Source organism: Xyrauchen texanus, chromosome 7 (assembly GCF_025860055.1).
Source record: "Xyrauchen texanus isolate HMW12.3.18 chromosome 7, RBS_HiC_50CHRs, whole genome shotgun sequence".
In the NCBI taxonomy this organism is placed as follows: Eukaryota; Metazoa; Chordata; class Actinopteri; order Cypriniformes; family Catostomidae; genus Xyrauchen; species Xyrauchen texanus.
In genome coordinates, this window is record NC_068282.1 from 32,470,733 (window position 1) to 32,482,961 (window position 12,229).

At 39.6% G+C, this 12,229-nt stretch overlaps 1 protein-coding gene and 1 pseudogene across 7 annotated transcripts in view; one reads left to right on the plus strand and one right to left on the minus strand.

Annotated features, from left to right (window-relative positions):
* LOC127646988 (trinucleotide repeat-containing gene 6C protein-like) overlaps positions 1 to 12,229 on the plus strand; it is a 551,486-nt pseudogene that overhangs the window by 422,206 nt on the left and 117,051 nt on the right.
* zgc:174863 (uncharacterized protein LOC100136852 homolog) overlaps positions 1 to 12,229 on the minus strand; it is a 50,776-nt gene that overhangs the window by 35,221 nt on the left and 3,326 nt on the right. For 4 of the 7 annotated variants that reach the window (XM_052131020.1, XM_052131018.1, XM_052131019.1 and 1 more), the window contains exons 1-4: positions 8,965 to 9,131; positions 2,515 to 2,591; positions 1,984 to 2,298; positions 410 to 724 (exon numbers count right to left, since the gene is read on the minus strand). In XM_052131020.1, the coding sequence (XP_051986980.1) occupies positions 410 to 724; positions 1,984 to 2,298; positions 2,515 to 2,591; positions 8,965 to 9,116 (859 nt within the window). In that variant the 5' untranslated portion in view covers positions 9,117 to 9,131. Of the gene's footprint in view, positions 1 to 409; positions 725 to 1,983; positions 2,299 to 2,514; positions 2,592 to 2,743; positions 2,985 to 7,658; positions 7,678 to 8,964; positions 9,132 to 12,229 lie in introns of those variants that run through there. The other 3 variants (XM_052131024.1, XM_052131022.1, XM_052131021.1) reach the window with 3 other exon arrangements.

A 12,229-nucleotide genomic window follows, 5' to 3' on the forward strand; every position in this document is an offset into this window, starting at 1 on the left:
TCAGAACTCAAAAATTCCTACCTAGTCCATAAGCAGAATTTATTGAAACAAAGCTGCAGCAATTCTGAAGGATCCTTCTGAAAGATCCAAACGTTAGGAAATAGAGGTTGATGATTACTTTAACAAGGTTCCTTATTTCAGTTTGATCTTAATCATTTGTGTGCCACATTTCAGCACACATCTTGTTGTGTGACTATGTCACAATGTAATATAGGCTTTGAAAAAGGCTGTTACTGAAGGAGATGCCAATAAAAATCTATAATAAATCTGACAATAAACCTGCAGCCCACATCTAATCACCAGACCTGTTGCTCATTTCACATGAGAAACATAAAATATATAATGTGACCCCTTTAAATAATCGTTCCGCTAATTGGTAAAGATTGGTCAGAAAAGTTAGCTTAGTTACGTTTGAGCATGAACTGAAATGTCGTTTCTCCTTCCTGGACAAATTTGCTGTTGAGGACAACACATCTTAATGGCGCCAGACTGGAGTCAATAGACTTGAAAGTCAGTTTGCTGGATAAAGCCACAGATTTTGAGCCATTTGTGTCCTTGATGGCTTTTGTCAGAATTGAATTAATGGTCCAATTTGTTCCAGATTTGTCAAACCAATGAATGGTCCCTGCTGGGTAGCCGTCAGTAGCATTGCAGTAAAGGTCAACAGGTCCTCCATCTGTTACATTTACAGGCCATGAACTTGTAAGCAGATCTCTGTACTTGGCTTTATGGAGAGAGAAAAACACTCCAGTTACATAATAAGAAAATTATAAGACATTATGTAAGTATACTGTGGCTTAGTATAATGGCTCAGATTGTGTTATGAACGAGCAGCGAAGGCAGACGAGGAGATGTGGATCCAGTTGCAGTTCAACTTTATTTCATAAACAAACAGGCAAAACACAAAGGAAAACCCTCAATGGGGAAATAAACATAAAACTAGAAAACACGGGCAGGGAACACACACCAGGCTAACAACATTCAACATAACGAACGACAAGGAGTGAACAAAAAGCAGGGCTTAAATACATAGCGAGTGATAATACAAATGATAAACAGGTGTGAACAATGACACAAAATGGCAGTGAAGATGGCAGGAGGATTCTGGGAAGTGCAGTTCTTAAACAAAGACAAGTGAACACGAAGGCTAACACAGAGACTAAGGAGCTACACAAGGGACAAAAGTGAAAACTAAGGAAAGCAAAGGTGACAAAAATGGCAGACAAAGGGCAACAGTGAAACAAGACAAGGAATTCCTAACAGATTGAAAGTAAAACAGAGCCTTGAAAGGTTAACATTAGTATACATATGAGTGTGTGGATAGTAAAAAACTGAAGCAGATAAATGACTATAAAAGACTGAAGTTTGTATAAAGTTAATGTTGATATAAAGTTTGACGTTTTCAGAACAAAAGGCTGTATTAACCAGTATTTTATATGAATATAAAAAAACACACTAAAATGTGAAATTCTATGAATGCAGTTCCACTTGTGGCAATATAATGTGTGTGTGTGTGTGTGTGTGTGTGTGTGTGTGTGTGTGTGTGTGTGTGTGTGTGTGTGTGTGTGTGTGTGTGTGTGTGTGTAGTGTGTATTTATCACTTTGTGGGGACCAAATGTCCCCATAAGGATAGTAAAACCGAAATTTTTGACCTTGTGGGGACATTTTGTCGGTCCCCATGAGGAAAACAGCTTATAAATCATACTAAATTATGTTTTCTGAAAATGTAAAAATGCAGAAAGTTTTCTGTGAGGTTTAGGTTTAGGGGTAGGGTTAGGTTTAGGGGATAGAATATAAAGTTTGTACAGTATAAAAACCATTATGTCTATGGAAAGTCCTCATAAAACATGGAAACACAACATGTGTGTGTGTGTGTGTGTGTGTGTGTGTGTGTGTGTGTGTGTGTGTGTGTGTGTGTGTGTGTGTGTGTGTGTGTATGGAGATCTCTAGTATAAATAAAAAGTTTAAATAAATCAGTCTCACCTGTGATACTGATGCTAAGTTTTGCCATTTTTTCACCAATGTTTGTTGTAACATAGCACTCATATTCACCCTCATCAGAAAATATTGTGTCAGAGAGTTGCAGTGATAGTGCCTTTCCTTGGTTTACTAGACTAAAGCGTGGGTCTCCCAATGGTGTTTCTTTAATTAGATGTTGAAAAACTGTCTTATCCTGTTTCACTTTTTTTAATGCAACTCCAACAACTTTGATATCACCACTGTATTTGATATGGCATCTGATAACTGTGGTCTGACCAACAATTCCAACTGTAGGCTGACATTCCAGATTCCACAAAGCTGTTGAATATGATAACAAAGAGACACAATTTAGATTTTGGTTCTTCTGTTAAGTCAAGACACACTTTTGCCCAATATACATACAGCAAATTAAACTGTTCTTAGCACAATAAACAATCTTGATCTCAATATGTACACAAACATAAAGTTAATATATGACAACATAATCTTTCAGCACAAAAAACAAAAATAATTACTGTATATTAATGTACGTACCTTCAGTGTGAACCACAGTAGGGATGACAAGACAAACTACAGCAAGGACCATGACGAATACTGAAGCCATGTTTGTTCTGAGATGAAGAGTCAAGAAGAGCATTTATTGTTAAAAAAAAAAAAAATTGTGTTATTTGGTGTAAGACGTGTTAAGCATTGTTTTAACAAATCAAATACTTTCACAGATGCAGCATATGTATTAAAGGCTTAAAAATTTATAATTTATTACATTTGGTATGTTAACTGGAAGGCAGCACTTCCTACAAAGCCCTGCTCACACTGACAGTGCTTACATCACTGGAGAGTCTCTGTACTGTTGGTTTCAAGTAGGTGTTCCTGATACAGTAGCCGCTGAGGTTCATGTCACCCAAAACACAAACTCACATTAATTGAACAGCTATGTTTAGAACGTCTCGGGTTACTTAACTGTAACCCCTGTTCCCTGAAAAAGCAGAGCGAAATGCTGCGCTGATTTAGCGCTTTGGGAATGTCTTTAGGAGTGACCAGCTGTGAATATGTGCGCAACACGTCAATGAAATTGACTTGAATTTATAGCCTCTGCTGGTGACATCATCAGGATGTGCCAGTACGGGGGCCATAAATAGATGTGCCACAGGTGCATTGTCAGGTATTTTGTCTGAAGAGCAGGGGGCATCCTCAGTGCGGCAATGAAGCGCAGCATCTCGTTCCGCTTTTTCAGGGAACAGGGGTTACAGTTAAGTAACCCGAGAAGTTCCCTATCAAGAGCTACACTTTGATGCAGCGCTGATTTAACGCCGCTGCACTGCGGATGTCTGGACCCCTTACGGTTGTGTAGTTGTGCTCACAAGAGCGCGAGAGGTCTCAGACATGAGCTTGTGATGTTGACTCAAGGACATAAGATCCTGGAGTGGCATGAACATCCAAACTATAAAATCTTATGAATGTGTGTGGAGAGGACCAGCCTGCTGCATTACAAAAATGTTGCAGAGGGACACCTCAGGCCAAAACCTTCATAGAGGAGGTGACCCCTCTGGTAGAGTGAGCCTTGATACCTACTGGTGAAGCTTGACCACGTGCCTCGTAGGCCAGGGCAATAGCATCCCTCACCCAAAGTGACATTGTTTGCTTGGTGGCGGCCGCCCCCTTGTTATGGTCCCCATGACAAGCCAATAGTTGCCCTGACTAATGCCACTGGCTAGTGGATGGACATAAGCCTGAAGGGCACAGACTGGACACAGTCTGTTAAGTCTTTCCTGATCAGGAACAGAAGGCTTCAAGAGTGACCGGATGAACGGCTGAGAAAGGAACCTTAGGCAGGTAGTCTGGATGAGGGTGCAATATTGATTCAGCCATTCCTGGGGAAAAATCTAAGCAAGATGGCAAGACAAACAGAGCCTGCAGATCCCCAATTCTTTTTAGAGAAGTAATCGCCATAAGAAAAACCATCTTGAGAGACAGAAGTTTATCAGACGCTGACTCTAGAGGTTCAAAGGGGGTCTCAACCAGACCCTCAAGGACTATCGCTAAGTCCCCAATGGCAACCTGCCAATCAAGGCGTGGCAAGCTGATAGAGTGGCCACATAAACCCTGAGAGTGGCGGGGCATGTGCCTGGTGATAATTTTTCCTGCAGAAAGTCCAGAACTGAAGCAATCTGGCAGTTAACTGCATCTGCATCTTTCAAAGACACCCCATTTGTTGGCACAAAGACTGGACTATGGCAGAAAGCAACAGAACATCCAACATTTTGCTGGAAACCATTAACTCCCGAAAAACAAGAGACGGCGGGAATGGAGAGATTTCATGGGGGTATCGGGAAGGTACAGGTGAATGTTTCATGCGCCCCGTCCCGAGGGGGGCTACCCCCACAATGCTGGGTGCAAAACCATTAGGGCTTTCTCTTCTTGGAGATGACGGTCCTGAGGTCTTGCTTTGGGGCTGCTGAGGGCGACGAACCAGTCCTCAGTCTCTACGAGGGAGAGCGCGATTCACCACACTCTGTTTTTGAGCCTCCCTTCTAGAAGGACCGGGGTGGGGCTGGGTGGCCGGCGACCCCTCCCTCTGAGTGCGGCGAGGAAGGAATTGCCCGAAGGCCTCCTCATGACTCTTTGCCTCCTGGAACCTGGTGATGACCGTGTTCATAGAGTAACCGAACAAGCCAGAGGGTGAAACCGGGGCATCGAGGAGGAACACTTTGTCCTTGTCTTTGAAGCCTGAAAGGTTGAGCCATAAGTGTCTCTCCGTGCTGACCAAAGCAGCCATAGACCAGCCAATGGCGCGAGCCGTCTGTTTGGTTGCCTGGAGAGGCAGATCTGTGGCTCGGCGAAGCTCTGAGAAAGCATCTTCGTCGACAGTAGTGCCCGCACTCAGGTCCTCCAACAGGTCAGCCTGGTACACCTGTAATACTGCCATAGTGTGCAGGGCAGCACCAGCCTGACCTGCTGCCTGATAAGCTTTCCCCACAAGCGTAGAGGTGGTCCTGCACGGCTTTGTGAGGAGAGTGGGTCTCTTTAGAAATGAGCCGGGCCAGGCGAGAGATAACCCGCAAGTGTCTCTTCTACTGGCGGCACCCATGATAGTCGATTATATATCGACGTCAAGGGCACGAAGACACAGGAAGTAAGGTTTCCTCCATGAACGAGAAAGCTCGTCATGGAGGTCATCAAAGAAAGGAAGGGACTGATGTAGCATTCCCTTCCCTTGGCCACCACACAGAAATCTGTCCTCCAGTTTGGAGCATTCTGAAGTCTGGCCACCGCCCGAGTAACCACTTCGAGTAATCCCTCAGCTGCTTTATTATCATGCGAGGAATGCTCAGAGGTGGGTAGCTCAAAGTCCGCAGACTCAAGAGATTCAACGTCCCCCTCATGAACCAAAGAGGCGCCGGAGCGTGCTTCAGGATCACGAGAAGGACCGGCTAGATCTGGGGAGAGAGCGAGCTATAGGGACGGACCCGTCTCTTGCTCCTCAGCCAGATCCATACGAGAGCCCCATGATGGAAGGGTGGGCGCTGGCTCTCGGAAGTAAGGGAGACGAGTGTGAAGCATTTTGACTGAGAACATATCGCAATGCTTGCACCCGCCCCGCCCCAATGCAAGAGCAGCATGCTCTTCCCCCAAACACACAAAACAAAACTAGTATGTGTCCGTTTCAGCCATAGAGTGTAAACATGGGAACACACAACGCTTGCTTTGCTTAACATTCATCTTTGGAAAAGAGAAGAAGAAAGTTTTGACAGGTTGAGAAGCACAACACACACATAGTGATCTGAAAACAGAAGACCAGACGATGCACCTGTGGCGCATCTATATATAGCCCATGTACCTGCGTATCCTGATGATGTCACCGGCAGAGTCTATAAATTCTAGTCAATTTCACTGACGTGTTGCACACATATTCACAGCTGGTCACTCCTAAAGACGTTCCCAAAGCGCTAAATCAGCGCAGCATCAAAGTGTAGCTTTTGATAGGGAACAGGGTGTACTGCTGAAGACAATTACAGGCAAAGCATTTTTTCTCTTCAGAGGGGCTTGACATGCTACAAGACCTGCAGCAATATCTATTCTAGAGGTCAAACCCCACCCACTATACGCAACAGAACAATGGGTCTCATTCATGAGCTCTGTGTACACACATTTGTATGTAAAACCATTGCATGGACATTTTCACACAAAAGTCATGATTCATAATGATTTACAAGTTTGTACTTAAATTATTCTATACTTACTAACAATGCCATTTCTCCTATTCATTTCTCTACAGGTGGAGATTGCATGCATTAGAACTATGGGGTGCTGTCCACAACATTGTTACTGTTTCCTGTGCCTTACTATTCTAAAGGTTAGTTTACATGGCCCCAACAAACTTTCATTTCCCACAGCTATTTGGATTTGTTGGATCTGTGTGTTAACCCTTGTGCTGTCTCAAAATGTTTGACCTAATATGATGTTCAATGTCAAAAATGACCGGCCTGTTAAAAATGATCTTATAAATTTCTCATTATGCTATATTATCACCAAAAATTGGATTAGATCTTTTTGTCAACTATTTATTTATTTTTTTTTTTCAATTAGCACATCTGAACTAGAACTTACTCATAAGGGCTTAGATCATAGCCCTCCTTGACCTGAGCTTATGCACCCAACTTTTGAGTGAAAAAAAGCATTATTTGTGGATAATTTTGGCAATATTAAATAAAATCTGAAAACATGCTGTACTATTTATTACACTAGTATGATTTAATGTTTAAACAGGAAGTTTGTTTTGAGTACTTTTATTTTTATTTATTTTTATTTTATTTGTTTACTTTTAAATAATTGCACAAAGTCACTCTTGTGGTGTTCCTGGTCAGAAATTGCTTATAAATCTCTTATTATGCTATATTATCTCCAAATATTGGATTAGATATTTTTGTCAACTTGATTTCTTTCAATGAGGACAGGTTTTGTATTTCTTTTTGGAACTTATTGATCACAGGCCTCATTGACTTATGCACCTCAGGTCCAGTTAGGTTTTATAAACCTTAGCTATGAGAAGGCTTCTGTATATACATCGTTCAGCCACATCATTAAAACCACCTGCCTAATATTGTGTAGGTCCTCCTCGTGCCGCCAAAACAGTGTCAACCTGCATTTCAGAATAGCATTCCACACACCAAATAACTGAGATGTGAACATTAAATGAAGCACCTGACCCATGATTGGCTGATTAGATAATCTCATGGATGATAGTTGGTGCCAGATGGGCTTGCTTAGAGTAATTCTGTAATTGCTGATCTCCTGAGATTTTCACACATAGCAGTCTCTAGAAATTATTCCAAAAACAAAAAAAAATCCAGTGAGGGGCAGTTATGTGTACGGAAATGCCTTGTTGATGAGAGAGATCAACAGAAAATAGGGATGGGCAGATCGATACTAAAGTACTGATACTGATGTGGTATCGAGAATCCAAGATCCTCACATAAAAATAAAGATTCTGAATAATTTTTTTCAAACTAGTGATCTTATTATTTAGATAACATTAATATTAATGCATCTCATAAGCTTCGAAGTGAAAAAAATTATTATATTACTGAATTGTTGCATGGCACCAGATCTATTTTTTCTTCCGCTCATCTTGACGCTCAGAAATACTAAAATACACTATCAGTCAGTGCAGTGCTCACCCTTTCCGTCACACTGCTCGTTCAAAGAGGGAGCGGTGCTTTCCTGTGGTAATGACAGAAAAACAGCATCTAGAGTTATTCACGTTAAGTAATGACAAACATGACATGTATTATAATGGGCTTGTGTGACCATTGTTACAGGCTTATTGAAATTCGGTTGTTAAAACATTGATAATGATCTTTAATCCTGGTTAATAAATGACACCCTCATGAAAACTACCCATGGAGTAATATTGTATTAAACATGATTAGTAACCACGAATGTAGTGTTCTTTTTCTTTTTGGCAGTAATCAAGGTTTTAATACAATTAACCATGGTTTTGCTACGGAATTACTGTAGTACCCATATTGTAACTTGTTTTTAGTAATAGTAACCATATAATATTATCTATGGTTAATTTAGTGGTTTTATATGTTGCTTATACTTATACATTTTTAAAAGGTAAACAAATCAGCCTTATAATTTTCTGCTTAGACCTATAAATATATATAAAAAATAATCATTTAAGTTACCAATTTTATCCAAATAATTTGTAAAAATCGTATCGTTATTGGTATCAATACCAGCAATACTGGCCTAAAAGTACTTGGTATCGGATCGAAAAGAAAATAAGTGGTATCGCTCATACCTAACTGAGAATGGCCAGACTGATTCAAACTGACAAAGCCTACGGTAACTCAGATAACCATTCAGTACAATTTTGGTGGGAAGAATAGCATCTCAGAACGCTGTTCTGAGATACAAGTTGGTGCTGTTTTGGAGACACAATATTAGGCAGGTGGTTTTAATGTCGTGGCTCGGTGTAAGAAAACATTAGCTGTGTTTCCACTATCGAATGAGGGTGGGCTAGTGTGTGCCAGGGCCAGTTGCGTTCCTTCTGTTACTTCTGGGGCTTCATTGTGCCTTTTCTGGGCTTTTCTGGGCTAACGGCAATGACCTCCGATTTCCCTTGGGCTTAACACGGCCATCAGGGGATTAAGGTGGGTACAATGACAAATATAACAAAATGTCAGTATATTTATTGGGATTACAATGACACAGGTTCAGAAAAAAAAAAATGCAGGCACATTACAAATTTGTTAAAACTCATTTGGACAAAGTGGTGCTCAAATAAATTACTTTACATAGACGGTGTGCTGGGACATCATCTCATTCTTAGAGGAGAGACCACTCTGGACATCATGGACATCTGGACAGTCGATGAGTTGTTAATGCTAATTTATCTTGCTAGCAAGGTAATGTTTACATTCAATATAAACTCTTTCATATAAAAAATGAAAACATGATAACTCAGCTTTAGCTTGCCTTTTGCTTGTGAAATGGGCAAGGTGTGTGATGTTGGCACCAGCTATTGCCCCTGGCTGGCCAGTTGATAGCCTTGGTTCGCACTGGCCCGATAGTGGAAACATGACTGTTGATCTGCTTCTTAGTGAGAGCATGAAAATTCCAAAACACATTGTCACACTATTTTGTCTGAAAGGTGTGATAAAAGAAAGATCATGAAAGAAAGATACTATTGAAAAGGGGTCACTGTGGGGCAAATACATTTCAGATGTGTGTATGCAGTTCCGGCCCATCCTACAGGCAAAACTGGCGGTTGCCTAGGCCCCTAAGTGACTGGGGTGCCTGTTAAGGATGGGCAGATCGATCCTAAAAATATCGACCCTCACACAAAATATGATTTAGTTTTTAACTAGGGATATTATTATTTGTTACCACGAACAATAATCATAAGCTTCAAAGTGAAATAAAATGTATTAGGCTATATTAGCAAATAATTGTGCAGGATGGGATCACATCTCAAATAAATAACACCAGTATGTCTAAAATCAGCAAGAAGTAAATCTAAGCAGTAGGCCTACACACTAATCTGCATAATTTATTATAACGCAAAAAACATTGCCGGGAACTTCAGTGCGGCTTCTATTCACAGAATTATTAGACACAGATCGCACACCTTGCTGAATTATGTGCATGCCTGACAGAAACACAGGAAATAAGTTATGAAAAATGTTGTGTCTTTTAGGCTTATTTAATGTAAAGTATAGCAGAAACAGCGCTTGGCAAATCATTAGGATTTCTCACGTTTTCTCAAAAATAATCTGAAGAAATTCAGAGGTATGTGTTTATTCGTATATTTGTTGACAAATATAGATTCCGATGTGTTGTGTTTAAGGCCCTATTTATAATATGTAATTTTATTTATAATAAGTTCTATATGCTAGTTCATTATTAACATAAAAACATTTACAAGTTAAAATTAGTTAATACAATATGAACTAACATGAACAAACAATAAACATTTGTATTTTTATAAATTGACATTAGCCAAGATTAATAAATGCTGGAAAATGGTATTATACATTGTTAATGATACCTAATGCAAACCTTGTTGTAAAATGTTACCCAGTAATAATCATACTTTCCATGACCTCATATAAATTGAGACATTGGTTTATTTGTACTTCTAGAAAAAAGTTGAAAGGTGATCAAAATAAGGCGATAAAATGGTGACATGTCACAGCACCTAAAATACACATATTACCTTATGCATGCATGTACATTTTAACCTTGTTGGGAAAAAAGCTATTGGTCATGTTATTTGCCATCTATTGATCTATATCGTGATTTCACCTAGGGCCCCACAAACCCATAGCTCACCCAAAAATGTAAATTCTCTCATCATTTACTCACCCTCATGCCATCCCAGATGTGCATGACTTTCTCGCTTCAGCAGAACACAACCGAAGATTTTTTTTTTTTTAAATATCTCTACTGTTGAAATAACTACTGTTGGTGGTTACAAAGTCAAAAGTCAAGTCAAAGCATTTATTGTCATATGTACAAGTACAATGAAATTCTTACTTGAATGCTTCTCACAGACCGACAACATAAAATGTGCATTATCCACAAAAAGACAAATGGGTGAACATGTTCATACAGAGGACAAACCTAACTATACATAAAGCTTATAAAGTGTATAAGTGAATCTAGTGCTGTGTATAAATACAAGACAATATATATATATGTATATGTGTACATATATATATATATATATATATATATATATATATATATATATATATATATATATATATATATATATATATATTTATATGTATATGTATATATTATACAATATGTAACAGTTCACATATTTGAATAGCAGTGTTATGTTAAATGTAGCTGCAATATGGTAGTACATTGCACAATGTATTGGTGTTAAATATCTGAGATGCGACTTAAGTATTGAGCTTTACTGAAGTGTGAATATAAGTAGGAACCATTAATTATTTATAATATGTAACAGTGTGACTGAACAGTCTTATGGCACTGTGGTAGAAACTGTTTCTTTATTGCGAGGTGCATGTGCAAATGGCCCTGATATGCTTTTCAGAGGGCAGAAGAAAGAAAATCATTTGTGCGGGGTGGTTGGAGTCCTTCATAATGCGTTCAACTTTCTGAGACACCGTTTTGGACTAGATGTCCTGGATTGTTAAAAGATTTGTGCCTGTGATCAAGTGAGCTGTTTTCACCAACCTCTGCAGAGCATTCTTGTCCTGTGCTGGGCAGCTGCCATTCAAGTATGTAATGCCCCTTGTGAGGATGGATTCAACAGCGCACTTTCACAACTGCTGGTCATAACTGTGAAACTTTAACTTTCAGATGAGAAAGTGAAACTAAACAGGCACCACATATAACTTTCAGATGTAAAAGTAAAAATGAAGATTTAGATTAAAAAAGGACTTTATTTATGTTTCTCTCCCATACCTAATATATCGCTTCTGAAGATACGGATTTAAACACTGGAGTCATATGGGTTACTTTTATGTTTCCTTTATGTGATTTGTGGAGCTACAAAAGGTCTGATCACCATTCACTTGCATTGTAAGCATCAACAGAGCAGAGCTATACTTCTACAAATCTTTGTTTGTGTTTAGCTGAAGAAGAAAGTCATACACATCAGGGATGGAATGAGGGTGAGTAAATGATTTCATTTTTGGGTGAACTATCCCTTTAAAACTGAAAAGTGGAATTTCTGCACCACTGCATCACCAAATGTAATAGCAAAAACTTTTTAGATAACCATTTTTAAACAGATTCAAGAAAACTCCTCACATTCCATTAGTTCTACAAAACTGAGAGCCCAGTCCCAAACTCACACCATTGATTGAACCTAGGGCTGTCCTTAGGGCAGTGCAAATGCATATCGGGACGGCACCGTGACGATCGGGCCCCACATTTGACCGTTGCTAAGCGGTTACTTCAAACAAACGGATTAAATAGCACCATAATGCCTCAGTGCACACTTTTTGAATCAGAATGAGCTTTATTGCCAAATATGCATACACATACACGGAATTTGTCTGGGTGACAGAAGCTTCCAGTGCAGAAAACAATACAGCAACAAGACAGATATAATACAACAAAAATAGAATAAAACTAAGTGAATAGAAAATATAAGTATATATAGAAATACATGTTAAACCAAACTATGTGTGTGTGTGTGTGTGTGTGTGTGTGTGTGTGTGTGTGTGTGTGTGTGTGTGTGTGTGTGTGTGTGTGAGCG